General features: G+C 36.1%; 1 protein-coding gene across 4 annotated transcripts in view; it reads left to right on the forward strand.

Annotated features, from left to right (window-relative positions):
* Syn2 (Syntrophin-like 2) overlaps positions 1-22319 on the forward strand; it is a 182857-nt gene that overhangs the window by 128701 nt on the left and 31837 nt on the right. For 3 of the 4 annotated variants that reach the window (XM_067777878.1, XM_067777877.1, XM_067777879.1), the window contains one exon: positions 12659-12883. The exons of the other annotated variant lie outside the window; for it this stretch is intronic. In XM_067777878.1, coding sequence (XP_067633979.1) covers positions 12659-12883 — 225 coding nt within the window. The remainder of the gene's footprint in view (positions 1-12658; positions 12884-22319) is intronic. 4 annotated transcript variants of the gene reach the window in all.

The following is a 22319-nucleotide window of genomic DNA, read 5'->3' on the forward strand; positions in this document are numbered from 1 at the left end:
GATAGGTGCGTGACCTGCTCTGCACTTTATCAGACTATAACTTAATCAGACTATAACTAATTGGACTGCAAAACTAAGCCCGTATTACGTTTAGCGAACCGTGATCGGAACTCATTATTTAAGATCCAATTCACCTCAAGTATATTGAAGCTCTATTCGCTTCTTCGCTGCTGCCAATTGGTAACACCAGGGGAGTATAAATTATTTTCCACATAGTCTTTTCAGCGAAGCTTGCGCCACCTTTTCCTCTGTTTCCATAGGCAGATTCCAATAAGAAAACTTTCTTAGCCGGAGCCCTCGTAACAAATAGATGTCCGTAAATATTGCGAAGAACTTTTTTTCGAACACTCCCAGAGCCGTCTCATCAAATTTTGTCAGTTTCCATACTTCTGCGCCATATATCAGGACGAGTATGGTATGTGATTTATAGAGGACTTCACTTTTCAATTGCCTACTTAGTCCAATGTAACATTTTTTGGAAAGATTGATTATTCGCTGGAGTTCTAGCATCAAATTAAAGAAGCCATAGAATAGCGGGTCACATTGTCTCAAACGTCGTTTAGAACGGCCTCGAAATATCCTGTTAGTGTTGATTATCTTTTGCACAGCCTCATAAGCTTTGCGAAATTCAGACATAGAGTCATATAGGCAGCTCTTTTTCATGCTATCGAGGGAGGCTTTAGAGTCAATGAAGAGGTGATGAGTTTCAATTTATATTTCTCGTATTTTTTTCAAGATTTGACTTATCACCCATTTAAAAAATTCGTACTCTCTCTTGTTGGATTATAGCCATTATTTTTATTTCCACCGGTCTTACCAACGCGATTAGCCTACTTTGCGGCCGTATAGTTGGGACCCTCTGCCCTTTACAGGCCCGCTTATTTATGATGTCCGAAGCCTCTCCCGTCTTGTACCGATTGCAGCACTGAGATTTTTTGCGGAAAAACTCTTACCACAGATCTGCCTTGGAGTTATTCCCACGACCTCGTACGATTCTCTCTGCCTCGCCTGCTACTTCTTGAGTTTCTCTTTGACTCTTCCGTAATTTCGGTCACTAATTATGACTTTTCGCTTTTATCGCCTTTAGTTCATAGTTCAAAAACCGTTCACCACAGTAGCGGCCATTACATTGATAAGGCCATGGTATTTTCACAATTTTCACGTTATTGGAAATCCTTTATCCAAATATGAGCGAATTTACCCCATAGCTGCCAACCATCCTATAAATATTATACGTATTGATGAGGTTTGCAGCTCTTGGCTCCTGACATACCGCTGCCCTCATACTAGAAGATACGCCGTAAATGCAAATTGTTAAACGCTCAGCAACATTTTCTGGCACTTTGAAGTTCGACTAAGCCCTCACACCATCGAAAAGATTGCACAAAAATGTTGCAAACTTTCTCACTTTTAAAAGCGGGTGTTGGGCCCGATCCAAATTCTATATAAAATATGTGGACCCACACTGCAAAAAATGTTTCTATAATTGTTAATGAGTTTTCCCCTTTTCGATATAGAAAAAATGGGCGTAGTTATTGTGTTTAAGGTTGAAAGGATAGAAAAACGGACGTGCCTTAATCAAAAACGTTGCGATACTTATAATTTAGATACTGGGAAATTTATGTGTTTCTCGCTTCCTTTTTACCATTAAAACCACCATCAATGTTTAGTAATATATCTTGGTATTGAGCAACAACTACATGTATTTTTTAGTCAGTTATGCACCTCTTTTTCGGTCCACAAATCTTATTACGTAACTAACTTAGAATATGTCTATCCATTTTATTTGACCCACGTTTGTCAACAAACTTATAATTATATATATATGAAATATGTAGTATTGTATGTATGTCACAATGTACATCAATTTATTCCCCGTTATGGAAATGCCAGCACTTATTTATTTGCAATTTGTTCAACTTCCTTTTGTGTTGCAGTTACTATTGCCATATGCCAATCAACATCACTCAGTCGATTGCCACAATTGAACTTCTTTGTGAGTGGATGAGTCAAAAGTTTCCTAAACAGACAGCTCAGTCAATATCCTTCGCAGAATTTCTTTGCTTCAACTAAACGCACCAAAGTTAAATTCATTTATGTACAACGTCAAACAGAAAATTGTACCGAAGTGAACATCAAACGTTCTTTAATCGTCAGCAGTTCGCTTTGAACATATGTCACGTATACGACATGTAGACCCCAATGTGAATAAATAAGATTACATCAGTATAGATTCTTATCTGTGTGTATGTATGTAAATGTTTTCACCCTGTAGGAAAGCAAAAGATCAGTTATTAAAAATAAAGTTGCAAGAGAAGAGGGCATGGGGGATCCCGAAAACCTTCGCCGAGTGCTTTTATCGCTACAACACAAAAATAAACCCTTAACCATAACCATAGCCGTAGATCATACCGTGACCATAACCGTAACCGTTATCATAACCATAGACTTAATACATACCGTAACTCAAACTGTAAACGTAACCGTAACTGAAACCGTAAACGTGACCATAATAACCATACCCAAAACCATAACCACGACCTTAATCAAATCCGTAACCATAACCATAACCGTAACCAAAACCATAAGCAGAACCAGAACCAGAACCATAACCATAACTATAATCATAACAATAACCATAACCGTAATCATAACCATAACTTTAATCATAACCATACCCGTGACTCAGACCGTAACTATAATCATAATCGTAACTCCAACCGAAGCGGTAGTCTCATAAGTCAACGAAAACGGGTCGACCTACTGGTCCGTTTTTTGAACTTCAGACAAAATTACAAGACTGGTAACGATGTTCTTAATTTCAACTGTAACAATGTATGACCATAGCCCTCACCATAGAAATTTACTTTAGCTTTAGCCTAAATGGAGCCTAAAACGCAGTTACTACAATCCTCGTCGGAACCGTACACATTATTATAGCTGAAGCATTACTGAAAATATGAAGAGGTTTAAGATATAGTTTTTCATTTTCGATTTGGTATTCATCATCACTTTTGTCCACAAAGATCATCATCGCCCACAACTTCGTTTCTTTCGCCGTCTTCTCTTTTTATTACTATCGCGCGTTTAAAAGCATACGACCCTCAAAGCTTTGTAATAAACCCAAAGGAGGCTGGAACTCTGTATTAGCCACGCTCTTGATTTGGTAGCAAAGTAAAAATAAAGTAATAGCTACGGTCGCAGACTTACTAATTAGTAATCTGGAAAAATATAGAAAATCTGCATGGCACTCCCTCTGAGCCTCACTATTGCCAATAAACAACGTACTGTTCAGGTTGACTCTTTTTTACGCGATGTGCGAAGATAAACCCTATAAACAAGACGTACATGCTCTTGTCAGAATCTTTTAAAGCTAGTTGGGTCTTTCTATAATAATTGACTTATAATCCTTCATTACACTCTCAATAAGTTGAAGTTATTGTAGAATTATGGAGGAGAAAGAAATCTAGCAGCATCTGCTGTGTCAATTGTGCGGCATTGTGAAGACGATGCTTAGCTTCTTTCGATTTTGCGTTTTTCAATAAGGGTTTTAAGAATTAGTGAGCTTAACACCGGTAAATAATAATTGTTATTCAATTACTGTTATTCAATAATTGTTATTCAATTACTATTTTTGGTGTTTTTGGGAAAAACTGAAAAGAAGGAAACATTTACTGGCATATTGCGATGGTACCATTTCGAAAACCGCCACGTTATCATCGTCAGGCAATTTCGTAATGTTTTTTTGGGAAACACTGAAAAGAAGGAAACATTTACTGGCATATTGCGATGGTACCATTTCGAAAACCGCCACGTTATCATCGTCAGGCAATTTCGTAATGTTTATTTATTTCAACAGGTTTCACCGAGGATCGAACCGCGGTCACACTGCTGAGATCACAGTCACCTAATCATTGGGCTATTGTGTTGTATTTGCTTTCTTGGCTAATTTCAGTTTTATCCCATTTTCTCTCGCAAAATTTCCCAATAAAACCAAAAATAATAATTAAATAACAATATTTATTTTTTATTTACCGCTGTTAAGCTCATTAATTCTTAAATCTTAACTCTTATCGCACAGTTATCGATTTGTTATAGGTGTGTTTTCGATTAGACATAGACGAGATATCGATTGTCGTCGAAGTGCATAAATTTTGCTATCGATAACAAAGGATACAATGATTTACCGATTTTGTATTAATAAGCTATCGGTTTGCTTTCGAAAGATAACGATTATTTATAGAAAAGTAACCGATATATTATGATAAAATTATCGATTTGGTATTAAATTCGTATCTATTTGATATACAGAACTTTTCGATTTTGTACTAGAGTGTTACCAGTTTTTATCGTCTGTTATCGAAAAGTTATAGATAATTCATCGAAGAGCCGTCAATTTGATACCGAAAAGTTAAAGTTTTCTTATCGCAATGTTACCAATTTATTACAGATTTCTTAGCGACGAATCATCTGTTTTTTATGAATTTTTTCTCTAATAGCCCAAAATTATTTGTTTATGGTAAAGTTACCACTGGTCTGGTTTAACTTTAATTAGTAGTTAGCTTGAAAATGTTAGTTATGTAGAGTTACTTAAAACTTACGCCTCTTTAACAAAAACACGGCTCATATATCTAATCGAATTCCCAAAAAAATCAAGAGGATTATAACTTTGTTCTTAAAAATTTTACTCAGAAGTAGAAACATTTTCTCGAAGCTATGAAAAATTGTCAAAATGATGGGCATTTTCTCCATAACTGGCAAAATACGGCTAAAAATTATCTTTTATCCTTGTTAGCCTCGATCCAGCAACTATTACAAGCATGTTAAAACCTTAATTTTTACGACCAGAAATTGCCTCTACAGGGCATATCGATTAATATTACCTTCTCCACAAAACATGTGCATTAGGGTGGGTAAAATTTATTATTGAAAAGGCACATCCAGTTTCTGAATCTATAAGTCATACTGAGTAATATTGTCCATGGGATCATAGTTCTGAAATGAACTTCGAGCCTCCCTAAATTTTATATCCAAATCCGAATCCGAATTTGACATTTATTTTCATGTATTTTATTTGTGAGAGCCGCTATTGGGATTGGGATATAAAATTTTCTAACAAAATTAGGGAGGCTCGAAATTCATTCCAGACCTATGGTCCCATGGACAATATTACTCAGTATGACCCATAGATTCAGAAACTGGATGTGCACCTGAAGTTTTTTCCCCCTTTTTTCCTCATAAAATTTGACCGGCCCTAATGTGTATACTTTCGAAAAAATTTTAAAACACGTTTATTCTGTTAAAAATATACTAAACTTGTTTAAAGGGATAAACATTAGTAACCTCCATCGCATACGTACACACTCACTCACCATTGTAAAGCTGGCTTTCTTACTTCACAGTAACTGGCAAGCAACTGGCGCCAGCTAACTTTACACCAAATCGCTTCGAAATATGGAATTTCGTTTGGAAAAGAAAACAAGTGCAGCATAAAATAAGCAATGACTTCACAAAAAAACTATGAACTTTCCACAAAATACTCATGCATAATTTACATACATACATACCAACGTACAAACATATATACGTAAAACGTTAAAAATCATTGTACAGGAAATAAAGGCAAAATGTTGTTGCAACTACAAACCAAAACAAAATGTACAAAAATAAAATAAGGAAGAGAGAAAATTGTATTTTCTTTGGTATTTACGTAGCATTGCCTTGCGGTCTTCTGCGTACTTATGTACATAAATGCATAGTATAGTTTTATTATGAAATAGAAAAATTATATTATGCATTATTGAAATAAGTATGTCTGTATTTCTCCCAAAACTTTTGAAGCAGTCATGCTCTGTAGATAAAAGCCGCATTTAATGCCTTGAATGTGCAGTCAATGTGCTTAGTTGCATCAAGGCAAATGGAAATGTTGATGTGTCACCCCAAATACTTATAAGTAGAAAGCACTGTGTTCAAATTTCTCAATTGAACTATATTAGTCAACTAAAATCTGGTTTTAACGAAAATGAAACTTTAATAAAAACACTTTTATAAAAACTCTTTTATAAAACTAGTCTTTTATAACTAAAACCTAACACTTGCACACAAAGTAAAGCCCAATACTGCAAAGAACACGAAGTACAAGATAGCAAAAGAAGAGGACAAGTGGCTTTAAAGAACACTGGCTAATTGGAATATAGTCAAGTTCACCCAATTTCGAAGGCTAGCAAGAATATCTCATCTACTCCGATATTGTCTTTCCTCTTAAAATCGTTAGATATGGGCTATGATTTCGAAAGAATTATTTCAGATCGCAACATTTTTACTGTAATGGTATGCCGAAATACTGTCAATTTAAAAAAACCCTAATAGTTGTTGTTGTATTAATACTGCTTCCGCCCACACAATAGGCGCGACCACCTTCGCCTCGACAATAATTTTCCTATAATACAAAATGAAAAATATTATATGATGTGGTATGGTTTGATATGATATCATATGATACGACGTGATATATATGTTAAGATATTATATCATATCATAATAATAATAATAAAATAATAATAATAATTATAATAATAATATAACAATAACAAGTGATGTAATATGATATTGAACACTGGCAGCTATATTTTTTCCAGAGAAAAATCAGAATAACCCTGACAAAAGCCTTTAATATGATATGATAAAAATGATATGATGGTATGTAAGAAAAAATATATAGTTTGAATCAGGGCATGCATGATAAGCGACATGTAGAGCGTGATTTTGTTTGTCGAGCTATGACTTCACCTTTCAATTGCCTACTCAGTCCAAAAGAGTACTTGTTGCCAAGAGTTAGTCTTCGTTTAATTTCTAAGCTGTCATTGTTTTTGTTGTTAATACTGGTTCCCAAATAGGGAGAAATATAGATCCGTCGAATCGAATATATATCCGTCAACCGTGACGTGGCTGCCATGCTGGGTATGCGTCAATTTTTTTGTATGACAGAAAGTACTTAGTCTTGTCCTCATTTACCGTAATACCAAATTTAAACCAAAAAACGCGGAACACAAAGTATGTTTGTTCAGGCCAATATAATCAATACCGTCAGTTCTCGTACGCTCTTAAAATACATTGTACCCTTACGGTTTAGTTCTGCTACTAGAATTATCTTCTTCATCGTAAAGTTAAAGAAATAGCTCGCCTTGTTTGAAGCCTCGTTTGGTTTTGTATGGCTCGAAGAGGTCCTTCCTAATCCCAGTGGACCTAGTGGTGTTACTAACGTTATTTGGCAGAGCAGGAAACTTAAATTCAGAAATAGCACCATACAAGCAGCTTCTTTTCGTGCTGTAAAACGCTGCTTCTGCAGGATCTGGCGCCTAGTAAAAATCTGGTGGATAGTAAATTTACTAGGATTGAAGACGAACCCATAAGCTCCAATCAGTTTGTTCACAATGGGCTTCAGTCTTCCGCTCAGTACGCTAGATAGAACCTTATACGCGATATTAAACAGGTTGATTCCTCAGTAATTGGCGTGGTTTGCGGGAACGCCTTTCTTTAGGATTGGGAGGGTAAGCTTAAGTTCAAATCTGGAGGCATGCGATTATCTGACCATAGTTTGCAAAGAAGTTGATGCATACTCTTAATACACCCGCAGTGTTTGCCAAATAACTGCTGAGGGGCGGCCCGCTTAGAAACCTTTTTTCTAATTGAAAAACATGTTTTTCTAAATTTTTGATGTTGCTTTGCCCAGGACTAGAACCAAGGACCCGTGGTGTAGTGGGCGGAGTACGCTACACACACGCCATGGCAGCCCACCAGTTTGTATTGTAACGAATATTGTGATATTCCGCTTATTTGCAACCTTCTACTAATGCTCGTATCGCTAAACTGTTGAATAAATAACACCAATATTCAATAATGCAAAATGGTCTTTAGACTACTTTGAAAACACTTCAGAATAACCCTTATACTTCGCAACTGATAGCGTGTTCAAATCAAACTGATTGATCAGCTTTCGCTCCTTTTATACTCTCTGCTGTCTCGTTCGCATACTTCTGGCGTTTCTTCTTCTAGAATTTACTATAAACTTACCAGCTATAAACTACAGATGCACGTATATAGCCCCTCGCATAGCCATATGCGCGTGTATATGTGAGTAATACTTCCACCGATGATTGCATACTTTTGTGCGTATCTCCCCGCTGCTTATGTGTACATATGTGTAGACATAATGACTAATTTGTTTACGTACATACAAGTGTGGCAGCTTGCTTTATTTTTGTTGTGCGCTTACTTAGTACCAACTTATAGATGGTAATATTCGTCACACTGCCCTCCACCTATTCGTCCGGATCAGACAAATCTTTCGATCTAACCGCTGTCGGCCTCTCCAAATGAACCACCCTTCTATTTCGTAGTTTCCCATTGGTTTGTATGCAGTAGATGGTATCACTGATCTTCTTCACAACTTTCTATGAGCCTTTCCAACTGCACCGAACTTTCGATGGAACACCTCTCCGCCGGTGAGGATTGTATAAAAGTACCAAATCTCCCTCCAAGAAACCTTCCGAATTTTTGTTCTCGTCGTACCTGTGTTTCATCTTACTACTCATTACACTGATTCGTTCCCTCACACTCTGTTGTTTGGCCTATGAACTACTTCGTAGAGCTTGGGCTTGACGGATTGACTTTACATAATCAGTATCGTTCGGACGTTTCACAAGAGTAGTGTGCCCTGGCTTGAAACCACCCTTGCATTCTTTCTGCGAAATTCTTTCCTTCGTTTTAGTGCGTCCATTTGGGTTTGTCAATGCCAGTATTTTTCTCGCGGGTACCTTGGGTTTTTATTTGTTTGGCCCATTCATTCCATCAACCTTTACCCGATTTACTGCCTTTGATTTTGGTGGCCTTTGTCCAATCGCCCCCACCAGCACTCGCTTACTGCTGAACCCTTTCCCAAAACTGAAGTTGAGTGGTACATCCTGGTTCTTATAACGCATAATCCTTCTCTGCATATCGACCCTGATGTCATGGTCAACTAAAAAGTCCACTCCCAATATGACTTCATCAACAATCTCCACCACAACGAATTTGTGTAGAACCATGACCTTCCCAATTAAGACTTCACAGATTATCCCTGGACTTGGCTATACTCTCCAGTGACCGTACGCAACCTTGCTCCAGGTAATGGCTTTACTCTCCTGTTGACCAAATCAGATCGGATTAAGGAATGAGATGCGCCCGTATCTACTATCAGTACACACTCCTTGTCATCCACATTTCCTTTGACGGTAAGACTATTCGATTTTCTTCCAATTTGCGAGACAGATATCACAAGACATTCAATAGCTGGGCCAACTTTTCGATCTTTACATCTGACTCGCTCTTGCTTATCTCCTCCAGCTTTGCGTTTACGACCAGCCAAGTTGGAACTGCCAGGGCTGATGATGCAATGACGTGCAATGTGCCCTGGCTTTCCACACTTAAAGCATTTCGTTCCCTTTAAAGCTTCCAAAATTGTGTCTACCCAGTTTGGCCGTTCCACTTCCATGCGATGAGCTTTGTATACAGGCTTACTCAAAAGTGCCGCTGTTTCCTGGGTCTGCGCATGGGATACCGTTTCAGCAAATGTTAGCTTTGGGTTTGCGTATGTAGCTCGCTTCGTTTCCACGTCCCGTATGATTTATAAAGCTCTGGATTTTTACCCTCTCGGTGTATTCCACGGGTGCTTTCGCATTGGCGAGATGAGCCAAACTTTCAACATCCGACGCAAACTCCTTCAAAGTCTGATTCGCTTTTTGGTAACGGTTTTGCAACTCAATTTGGTATATCTGTTTTCTCTGCTCGCTTCCATAACGTCTCTCGACAGCGGCCATCAATGCTTCATAACTGTTCCGTTCGTACTCTGGAATAGTCTGTAAGATTTCAGCTGCAGGACCTTTCAAATCACGAACGGTGTAGCAACTTTATCTTCAGCATTCCAGTTGTTCACTGCTGACGTTTTCTCAACTTAAAGCTTAGAGACCTGGAAAGGAACAGATTGCTTGCTGAAACAGCTGGGCGATCTGGTTGTAATTCCTTCACACGACCTTTTACATCATCTACCAGTTGTGATGCCATATATGTCTTCTGTTCTTCTAGTTGAGTTTCCATCATGAATGTTACTGTCGACGTTTGTGCAGATATTGCAGCCAATATCATGTTCAAGTCTGGGCTCGTAACTGTCTGCGATGTTTCATTTTTCTCTTCAATTTTTGTTGTTGTCTCCTCCCCATCAGGTTGAAAGACATACTGCTCCACATTGATGCCTTCCGACTCCATAAACTGTCGTAGCCGTGCTTGAAGTTCGATCTTATTGCCGGTTGTATTCAATCCAAAAACGGAATTCTAAAAATGCTATCTCGAAATACTTTAAAAATTAACTTCAGCTGTAATTTCTTGTTAAATTTGTGTCGTATCGCTCACTGTGCACATATTTGTACATAAATCGATTTCAAGGATGCACAAACGTTTTTCAACAAAATCAAATAATATGATACAAAAAATAAAAGAAACACACAATCGACGCAATTAAATAAAATATTGAAAAAATTTCTACGAATAAGATTAAAGATAATACAAAAACAAAACTAATAATAATAAAAGATCAAAAATAAGAATTAACAAAATAATTTGCAATAGAAGTTGGTAAAGTGTGGCGATAGTAGCAATATAACTACTGCACTTTCAATTAGTTAATTTTGCTGTATTGCTTTAGTACCGAGAGTTACAACACCATGCCCTGCTACGACAAGTTCTTCTAACTATCTCTCATACGATTAGTTGCTACTGATAACCTAGAAAACGGAGCTATTTGTTGGAAACCGCTTGAGCGGTGCCTTAAACGTTTACATCGATTGATTTCCTCCGATTTCTTCTCATTTTTGCTGATTTTGGAACATCTCGAACAATAACTAACTTTTAACTAAACATAGTCATTTATGAGTCTAACAATTTCTTGAGTTTTTACGAAACAGGGACCAAGAATGGATCTGAAACCAAACCTAAACTGGAGTCGAAGCTGGAACTTATCTGAAGCTAGAACATAGATACAATCAGTATGGAATTCTACGCCATAACCTGAAATCACAACTGTTAATATCTCCTAGTCCATTGCAGAAACCGGAATGGAAGCCGGAACTGAAACGGGAATACCAAACCGAAATCGAAACCAGATCTGACACGATAAGAAAACCAATCTGAAAATAATAACAGAAACTAGGACCGAAGTCGGATCTCGAAATTAGTATCAAAGCCGCAACTTAAAACGGATTTCTAATCAGAACTGAAAATAAATATGAACCAAATCTGAATGTGAAACCAGAACAGCACACGAATTTAAAACGAAAACCGGAAATAAATCTGAAGTCATAACAGAAACCGGAACAAAAACGAAACCAACACCGGAACCTTAGAAGGGAATTAACACTGGATCTGAAATCCCTGCAAACGAAACCGACACTGGAATCAAAACCAGAACCTAAATGTAAGCCCAAAGCCAGATTGAAACAGTAACCGAAATCGGAACCCGAAGCCGAAATCAAAGCAGGATCTTAGACCAGAACAGTAGACTAATTTGAAACAAAAACCGTAAATGAATTTGAAGTTATAACAGAACCCGGATCCGATACCGGAACGCGCAGATGGATCCGAAAGGGCAAGTAAGAATGGATTTGAAATCACCGCAATCCAAACAAACACAGGAATCAAAATCGGAACCCGAATGTGGATTCGAAGCCAGAATCGAAACTGGAATCAACAACGGATCAGAAACTAGTACAGAAAGAGGACCTGAAACCAGAAATAAAGCCGGATATGAAATCAGAAAGCTAAAAAAATTTTAATCCATAACGGAAACAGGAACTGCAATCGGAATCAATACCGGAACCCGAAAGTCGATTCGAAAGAAGAACTAAAAATGATAACAAACTAGAACAGAAATTGAAACCATTACCGAAACTGAAGCTCATAATAGAAACCGTGTCCTTAAAAAGAGCAGAAAAGGGGTCTGAAAGCCGAACTCAAAATGGATCTCAAACCAGATGCGAAACCGGAACGAGAACAGAATCTGAAACCGGCAGAAAACGAAGCCGAAATCAGTACCGAATCTGATCTGAAACCAGAACAGAAAACGGATTTGAAACAAAATCAGAAAATAAATCTAAATCCATAAAAGAAACGAAACATAGCCATACTGGAAGCTAAACCATATAAGAAAACGGATTACAAACTAGAACTGAAGAAGGATCTGAAACCATAACCGCTACCAAAACTAAAATCAGAATCGGAACTCAGAACCATAAATCGATCTGAAACCAGCTCAGGAAATGGAGCTAAATCAAAACCGAAACCAGAACCAAAATCGGAATCAAAGGCGAAACTGAAACCAGCCATAACCAAAACCTAAACAAAGCCAACTGGCCATCACTACCTTAGTCAGTTGTCTGCGCTAAGTTGATTGAAAAGAAATTTAAAGAAAAAAATTTGTTTAACTCCATTCATTGACATCTTCTAATAAAATTAACTATATTTAAAGTAATTTATGTGTCCTAGTAATCATTATTTTTATTTTTACCTTCGAAATGTTCATTGATTCTAATAAACCTGTTTTATCTTCTGCTTCGTTCTTTATTCGCAGTTAAATGTTGCCGGCTTGTCTAAAGCATTAGTTGCTTACAAAGTTTATCAGACAATGTTTCGTGTTGTGAAGGAATCGGAGACGGTTGATAGCCGTCAACATTGCTTTCTATTACAGAGCTCTGGACATGAGCCACGCTATTTGAGCGTTGAGACACGTCAAGAGCTGCTACGCATCGAAAATAGTTGGAATGCGGCCATAGTGACGAGCGTTATCAAATTGGGCGTAAGTATTTTTTTGTTTTTTTTTTTTTTGCTTATATTTAAGAATTCATGAGCTTAACACCGGCTTATAATAATTGAATTACAATTATTATGTTTTCTAAGAGAAACTGAAAAGAAAGAAACATTTACTGGCATATTGCGATGGACCCATTTCGAAAACCGCCAACGTAATCATCATCAGGCAATTTTGTAATGTTATCAAAGGTTTCACCGGGATTCGAACCGTGAATCACATGGTGAAACTGCAGTAGCCTTTAACCACTAGGCTGCTGGTATTTGTTTTCATGCTTAATTCAGTTTTTCTCATTTCTATACTAACAACACAATTGAGACATTTTGTCTCTATATTGATTTGTGTGCCATGTTTTTTTTTTTTTTGTATTTTATGGTTCTTTCATTGTACTCATAAAGTGTATTTGTTTATTTTTTCGCATGTATGTATGTTTATAAATAATCAGCCCTATTCTGCATTTCGATTACGTTCCCGTTCTACGCTCCGCTTTATGCGGCAGTTACTCACGAACGTACGTACCAAAAACGTGTCAGCTGACACGACCTATCTTATGAGTGTGCAATGTAAATGAAAACTCACCGACGTGCAACGCCCGTACGTACGTAGCCCGGAACGTAGAAATCAAAACAATTTTGATTTTTTCCGTAAGAACGTGTCAGCTGATCGCTCTCTCACTAGACAGAGTTGCCGAGTAAACTTTTGTGCGCTAATTTTTGACCGTGTGCAATTTTATGCAAAAACACCTAATTAAAGTTTGAAAAATTGTGAAAATAATTCGAAATAATTATGTAAAAGTGCAGATTATAAATATGTAATCTATTTATACTTATTTAATATTTATTCCGGCCTTTTACAATATCAAAAATTAAATTGGAAAAAGTTGATGTTTCCATAAGCATGCATGCAAACTGGCCAATGGCAACAGTGCTTTGTTGTAAACAATACACACACAAATATGTTATGTACATGTACACAGACGCACACATTGATTCCTACGGGCTTGAGAATTCGGTCAAACGTGCTTCGTACGACAAACGTCCGTACGTACGGCACACGTCGGTGGGTAACTGCCGCATTAATCGAAGTTGGGTATTCTGCGTTACGACGGAATCGTAACGAGAAGAAGAAGAGCAAATGATTTTTCGAAGTCAGCTGTTTGTACGGAATGTTTGAACATTGGAACTAAATAAATTGAAGAAGATTTGTAAAAAACACTGAAAAACGTTTATATTTTATTATCCACGTCATTTTGTACAAAAAAAAGCAATAGAATATATTGCCGCAGTGTTATTTTTTTCTGAGTGAAGTGCTTTCATAATTGTAAGTGCGCTTTTGTCGATCTTTTGGCCAATTCTCTGCCGTGGTCACCAAGTTTTGTTAAACCTCATTCCTGCACGAATAAAGTTGACATTTTCTGAATTTTATGGATGCTAATTTCATTGCCTTGGCCTTTATAAAGATTTCTTTATTCTTTCCGCAAGGATTGTTTACGTTTTCGCTTCACCTTCTCTACTCCGGCAGCTTGCTTTGGCATATAACTGGACCCAACCAACAGACACAAATTATAGCTGTCTATTATAATGGAATCAATAGCCGCTACATTATTTGTGGAGTTGGAAAAAAACGCATACGAAAATGGCCAGGCGAGATTGGAAAGGCAAATATTGCGAGATTTGTGTAATCCATTTGAGATGAGTGACGAATTGTAAGAAATTGAATTTAAAAGTTGTAAAGTTTAATGACTTCTTTTCTTATTTAGGTTTTAAAAAAAAATTTCGACTTAATAAGGATGCTTTCAAGTATGTGTTAGATACTTTTGCGGGACAAATACGTCCAAGGACTTCGACATCGACATGTTGTTTTTGACCTGGAAACGTACAAAAAACAATCGTCATCAAGCGTTTTACGTTTCCTAACAAGCTTAACTTATATTTTTGTTAAAATTCTGTTATAAATTAATAAAAAAAAAATAAAAAGAACATATTTTTCCGCCAACATATTTGCAACTTAGAAAAACGGAGAGACGCACAGTGTTTCGTGTAGAACAAGCTAGCTGGACAAAAACAAAATTCTTATTCCAAGAAAAGTGTAATGATAAATGAAAAAAAAACAAACAAAATAACGGGATTTTTGCTTTTTTTGATATTTTTGCTCATATATATTGAGTAATTGAAATAAGAAGGCAGGGGTGGCCGTAAAATGCATTGATTAATTTGCAAAATTCTTGTTGAATATTAAGATTCATATTTCTTTTAAGTGAACACTTTTACATAATTTTTTTCATGGATTCTAAGCCCGAAGGTAAGTAAAAATTTTTAATAGTAATTCTTTCACAATTAGAGTATTTTCAATATATTTAACATTCCGTTATTAAGAAGAAAATGTATTTTTTTTCTATATTTTTAAATTTAGGGACAAAAAAGTTACATACATCGGCGAACATCCGGGCTTAATTTTACATATGTTATAGTCGCAAGTATTCTCTAATAGTCGAAAGAAAAAACCATTGCGAATTCTTTGCACATCTATTTTAAATTTTTTTTTTTGTAGATTTAGTTATCTCTACATATCAAATAGGATGTATATACGTACCAGCTCCGACGAGATATTTGAACCTTTAAAGCTGATCTACAAACGGAAAAACCAATTCCCTGGTACAGGGAACAAACACGTAGCCATAAAACATACAAAAATAAACGCGCAAGGTCAACAAGATCACACATCAAAAGCAAAAAGGCGAATATCATTGACTTCAATCTGCCACAACCTACCGCACCAGTCACCAAGGCATAAAAACAGGTACATACAATGGATTGATGAAGATACACCAAAACCAGGTTTCGGCAATACCAATGACGGCAACACTGCTCGTAGGTTTTTCGAAAATTCTGAGGCTAGTGCTGAGATTACGGGATTGGATGTAACGCTCATCAAAAGATTCGACACTCTCCTTCGCGCATTAGCATCTGGGTACAATATAAATATCCAAAAATTTGAAAAATTTGCGTTCCAGACTAAAAAACTATACATAGATCTCTATCCATGGTTTAATATGCCTGTTACAGTTCATAAATTCTTAGTGCATAGTACTGATATTATAAAATCAGCAATTTTACCTATTGGTCAACTTTCCGAGGAAGCACAGGAAGCCCGCGTGAAGCCACGAATAGAGATCTTATGAATATGTTGCTTATAACATCGGATCCTTTAGTTAACAGTTTTATTTAGGGAGATACCTAAGAAAAAATTTAAACGTCTGACTTCAGAAGTCTTAAATTTACTGTCCCCCGATAATGTTGAGGAGTTAATAAATACCCCAGTTGTTTCAAGCTTTCACAGTAGTGTTGCTGATGTTCATGAATATTCCACAAGTGGCTCATCCAATGAAAGTGATGATAGCGAATAATAACATAATTATAAAAGATAACCTACCCTATAACTTTTTGTTGGATCAGGTTTTATTCAATTTAAATATATTGTCTTTTCTACTTTGTATGATACTTAACTTTTAAGTTTTTGTAATAAGTAATTTTCACATAATTAATTTAATTATTTACATTGTTGTTATTATTATTGTAATTCACTTTTACATTCCTGACTGGTACTATAAAATAATTTTGTAAAAATTTTAGTGCCAGGATAAATACTCAAATAAATACAAAATATGTATGTACATATGTACAGTCACTCACATAAATAAGTAGACACCCTTTTTGCACAATTCTTACAATTTTCGCTTTCGCAAATTTATTTTAACTTATTTCCCATAAGAAAATTTTCACGATCTATAACAAAAACTAAATTATATTTAAAAAATGTTTGAAAAATTCGACGAATTTTCATAAAAAATTTAAATTTTTTTTTCGGAATTTTTTAGAGTATTGAGATTTGTAGTCCATTCAATTTAAGTACAATAAAGTAATATTCTTAAGTCCTTTAAATGTTTTTGGATCTATGTCAATTATTCACATGATTTACTGTATATGAAATAAGCAAATGTATGCATATGAAGTAAAAGTTTGGAAAAAAATAAAAAAAGATGATATGGCTGAAAAAAATGACGTAGTTGTAATAAATGACTGCATATGAAACGGAAAATCTCATAAAATAATTATGTCCAGCTAGCTTGTTCTACACGAAACACTGTGCGACGATCGAAATGCAGAATTCACAAAATCGAACGATTCGAAGTTGAATCGAAAGAGATTGGAACACAGAATACCAAAATTTCTAAATCGAAAAAATTCCAATCCAAGTCGAAATGCAGAATAGGGCTGAATTTAGTTTAAGAACAGTTGTTCAGACATCATACAGTCGCTTAAATTGACTGTTTTACATTTTACGTTTATCGCGGTTACACCACTAAAAGCCGCATTTACAAACAACAACAAACAGTCTACACAACTTTTCACATACATTTGTGGTTGCTTGTTTTTTAGTTGTCCTTCCTGGGCGGTCGATAAATTTGCTTTGATGTCATTTTTATCACAAGTACTTACATATCCATGAGTTTTCACATGAGTCCATATGCATTTATTTTCTTCCTATATTTCTGTATATCTGCTTTTCACCATTCCTGCAATGACCTGCCGCCAATCACTATATCAGTCCTTCGAGGCTTCATTGAAACATTGTCTCGTTATGCCATTTGCATATTTGCTCATAATTATTAAAAACTTAACCTTGCCTACAAAGTTTTCAGTTACAGTCATATTTGTTTTACTTCAATTTTTATGATTCTGACACTACAAAAACATTTTTGGAACGATCAAAATTTTAAAGTGCGAAATCACAGTAAGAAATATGTGATAAATTTCAGCACCATATAAATGGTAAAATGGAAGTATTTTCTGAGCCATTGGCTATAAAATTGTATATAACGTATCTAAGTGCGCACTTTTTATGGTACGGAGGAATGTAAAATGTAAATAAGTTGTAAATTTTAATGTAAACGGTGATGTAATTGTTAATTGTTTAGTTCATATAAGCGCATTCGGACAACCGCCCATTTAGTGAAAATGAATAAAATCAGAAAAATAATATCAAGCGTAAACTGGAGCGAAACCGAGTGGAAACTGAGCCGAAAACGCGCCAAAACAAAATCGAAACTGGACAGTGTCGGACACCCTATGGAGAGCCAGAGAGAAACCGTACCGAATATGGGCCGAAGCCGACTCAAAACCCAAGGAAACCCAAACAGTTCCGAATATGGGCTGAAACTGGAATGAACAAAAATGGAACCGAAGCGAAAAGCGAAACTCCGTTGAAATCCAAACAAAAAACGTACCGAATATGGGCCGGAACCGAGTCTAAAAGGACAGAAACGAAAATCTAAACCGAAACCTAAATCCAAACGGAACGGAGTTGAGAGTGGAACCGAAAGCAGAAATAAAAGAGGAATCGAAACTGGACTAATAGCAAGACCGACCCCAAAACTTAAATTGAACCCAAACCCAAACCGAAATCGGAGTTGAAACTAGAGTCAAATATAACCAAAAAGCAACAACATTATTACCAAACCAAAAAAGACTACAAAACAGATACCCGTAACGAAACCAATGCCGAACCTTGAACCAAATCTGAAATTAAAACCGAAGCTGATACTGCATAGGCAATAAAATCAAAACCGAGCCAGTAATGAATTAACCCACATCAAAGATAAATTGGAGCCGATTTAAAACTCAAAATCTTAAGCGAAACCTGGTAATGCTAAGTCCTATGCAAAAACTGTGTAATTTGCTCGCAGTTTATACGGATTATGAGAAATATATGCAGCAGTAAATTGGATAGTAATGGCTATTTTTATCAAATTTCGAAAGTTAATTTCCCTTTTTTATTTTCGATAATTGCAGTTAAAACGTCCATGAATTCCGTAGCAGAAGCTATGCAAACCAATCTCAAAATCGTTTCGAACAAATTCGGCGATTCGAGAAAATTTTTTTTATTTAAAGTTTTCTAAATTTTTGTTTTTATGCAGTTTTATAGCCTAATCAATTTTAGTCAAACAAGTCTATAGGGCGAACCTCAAGAAATCGATACCAATGCGATGCTCCCCCAACATATTTCATGCAAAAATCCATGCAATAGAATTCTGTGAGAGAGAATGTATGCGGAGAGGCTCAACATCGAAGAGCACCTACATTATGTCGGACAGCTAAACGGCCCTGCGTGCTTTGCAATCCTACACAGTTACATCAAGATAGTGGATGACTGCACTGAAGTCCTTAATGACCTGGGAGCCAAAAACAAGGTTTTGTTAGGATGGGTTCCTGGACATCAGGGACATGAGTTTAATGAACATGCAGATTACTTAGCAAAGCAGGGCGCTATAGCAGCATTCTATGGACCAGAGCCATTTTGTGGACTTACAAAAGCACACACCCAGGGAAACTATAAATAACTGGGAAACTAAACAATTCAGACATCACTGGGTTAACTGCCCAGGGAAAATATAGGCCAAACTGTTTATACTTCCGGCAACGAAAATATCAGCCAAACTCATTAATCTAAGCAGGGAGGACCAAAGAACTCTCACTGGGTACTATACGGGACACTGTGATCTACGATATTACCTAAGTAAGTTAAATCTATCCGATACTCAAATTTGTCGTTTCTGTGAGCTGGAGGATGAAACGCCGGTTCACATTCTCTGCGAATGCGTCGCTCTGGCTAGGCAGAGACTCTCCGGTCTAGGTGGTGTGACTCTTAATCCCTGTGTGACATACAAAACGAGGCTGAAAGGTCATGCACAATAGATCTGCACAAAGGTCGCAGTGCTTCCAGGCCTAGTAATAATAATAACAAGTAAGGAAGTCAAAGTTCGGGTGAAACCGAACATTACATACCCAGCTGTACACTTGAAATGCTGTTGTTGTTTGTTACATGTGCTTAATAGTGTTATAAGGCTGCGCAATAATACATATGCATTTGGTTTTATTCTGAACTAATTTTCGTTTAAAAAATGCAAAACGGATACAGAGGCTAACACCAATGGCCTTGAGCGGGTAGTAATGCAGTTTTCCTTCAGATATGGGGATTTCCCTACTGGTTACTTTAAAATAGAGATATAAAAGAGCAATAAAAATATGATTGGTACAAACCAAATTAAATATAACTTATTATTTTTGCCTACGATCCTTTTTAAAGTTATTTATATAAAAGTGGGCGTGGTCCTTAAACAATCGCATCCGTTTTTACTAGAAATATTTCCTGCTATAAGGAAAATTTGTGTTCCCAATCTTCTTACGATATGTAAATTTTTCTTCGGGTTATCGCTCCCGAAACATTGAAAACTGCTTAGACAAAAAAGGGACGGTGCTACACCCATTTTCAAAAATTTTAGTGTTTTCCGATTTAATGTTATAATTCAATTTAGAAAGTAAAATTCGATTGATACAAAGCTCTTTTTCGCTAAGATATAGCTTATTATTTTCGTCTACAACCCTTTTAAAAATCTTTTCTATAAAAGTGGGCGTGGTCTTTGACCGATCTCGTCCATTTTTTCTAGAAATATTTCTTGCTGTACGGAAAATTTGTGTACCCAATTTCATTACGACCCGTTAATTTTTCCTCGAGTTATGGCTCCCGAAACATAGAAAATTGCTTATTCATAAAATTTCAATTTTTAAAATTTCAAGTTTTTATTATTTATTGTTATAGATCCACTTGGGAAATGAAATACCATTGACATAAAGCTTTTTTGCAAAGATATAGCTTATTTGATTCGTATACGACCCTTTTAAAAATCTTTTATAAAAAAGTGGGCGTGGTCCTTAACCGATTTCGTTAATTTTTCTTCAAAGCATTCCTTATAGTAAAGGCAACCTCTCTACCGAATTTTTTTGTGGTAGGTTTAACGACTTTTGATTTATGATAATTAATATTTGTAAAATTGATTTTATCACAAGTGGGCGGTGCCACGCCCATTTTAAAAAAAATTTTCAAAATTTTTATCAAGAGTCTCAATATCAGTTCACACGTCAAATTTCAGCATAATCAGGATTTTTGTGTTTTCCAAAATTTTATATATATAAAAAGTGGGCGTGGTTATCGATTTCGTTCATATTCAATACCAAGCTATTCTATAAACTCGTTTACCAAATTTGGTGAAGATATCTTAATATTTACTCAAGTTATCGTGTTAACGGACAGACGGACGGACGCAGGGACATGGCTCAAACAAATTTTTTTTCGATATTGATGATTTTGATATATGGATGTCTATATCTCTATCTCGATTCCTTTATACCTGTACAACCAACCGTTATCCAATCAAAGTTAATATACTCTGTGTGCAAAGCACGCTGAGTATAAAAAGTTCGACATTTTTTTATTAGCGTATTGCAATGGCATATTTTTCATTTATGTATGCACGAACTTGGAGAAGGGATAACTTTAGGCAAAACAGAGGTGGACTTAATCTTAATTAACTTTAGGTGGGAATCTCTTTTTGTAGAAATTCACATGGAGTAGTTGAGATTAAATTGAAAAAGTAGCGGTGCAGAAAGAAAAATGATTGGTCTATGTTGTTGATTTTTGCTGAATGCATTACTTATTTTAGAATGAACTGCCGTATATTGGTGATATTGCTTTGACTGCCTTATTTGTTTTGCGCACCGATATTAGCAACATACATATCATTTCACTTAAATGTTAGCTTTGCTACTTTGAAAATACTTGACCGCCAACTTGCCTCTCAAGATGCTACTTAAGTACTGGCTACTTGAGATTTATAGCAAAATATCTATTTTCTTGTGTTTAGTCTTGATTTTATACTTGGCTTCTTAGGCTACTTAAATATCCGCTGGTATGGTGTGAATAGAAAATCTATAAACTGTAAACAATGTCTTTATTTAGTGCTCATAAATAAAACGAGAATCAAACTCTTTTCGATGTTTTGAGGATTGAAATAAAAAATCGTACAAATATCCGTGAGCAACAAGTACTTACAGTGGTCATCTTCTATGCCTGTGGTCAGGATCAAGTTCCGTTGACAAGCAAGGTTGAATAAACCCCCTTTGCTCTAGCTGTCATCAGTTGCTCAAGAAAACACTCGAGTAATAAACTCGAAAATTTAAAATGTTCTGGAGAAACGAAAGCATTTTCCTGTTAACTGGTATTATAAAGAGCAAAATTCTTTGTTTCTTTGTTTGTCTTTAATGAGCTCCGAAACTACTCGACCGATTTTTATAAAATATTGTACATATGTTCGCTAAGGCTGTGAATAGGTTCAAGACTATTTTTCGTACCGCTGGATACACAGAGTCTTGAGGCCAAAACGTGGCGCCGTGTAAATCTGGAACCTTCATTGCAATATCTCAATCCGTTTCTGGGATAAAGACCTAAAGGGAACCACGGGTAACCCTAGATGAGTTTTAATAAATTCATGTCCTATCGATGATTAGCATAACATGAGCCCTAAAAT

This window comes from Eurosta solidaginis, chromosome 3 (genome assembly GCF_040869045.1).
Source record: "Eurosta solidaginis isolate ZX-2024a chromosome 3, ASM4086904v1, whole genome shotgun sequence".
NCBI lineage: Eukaryota > Metazoa > Arthropoda > Insecta > Diptera > Tephritidae > Eurosta > Eurosta solidaginis.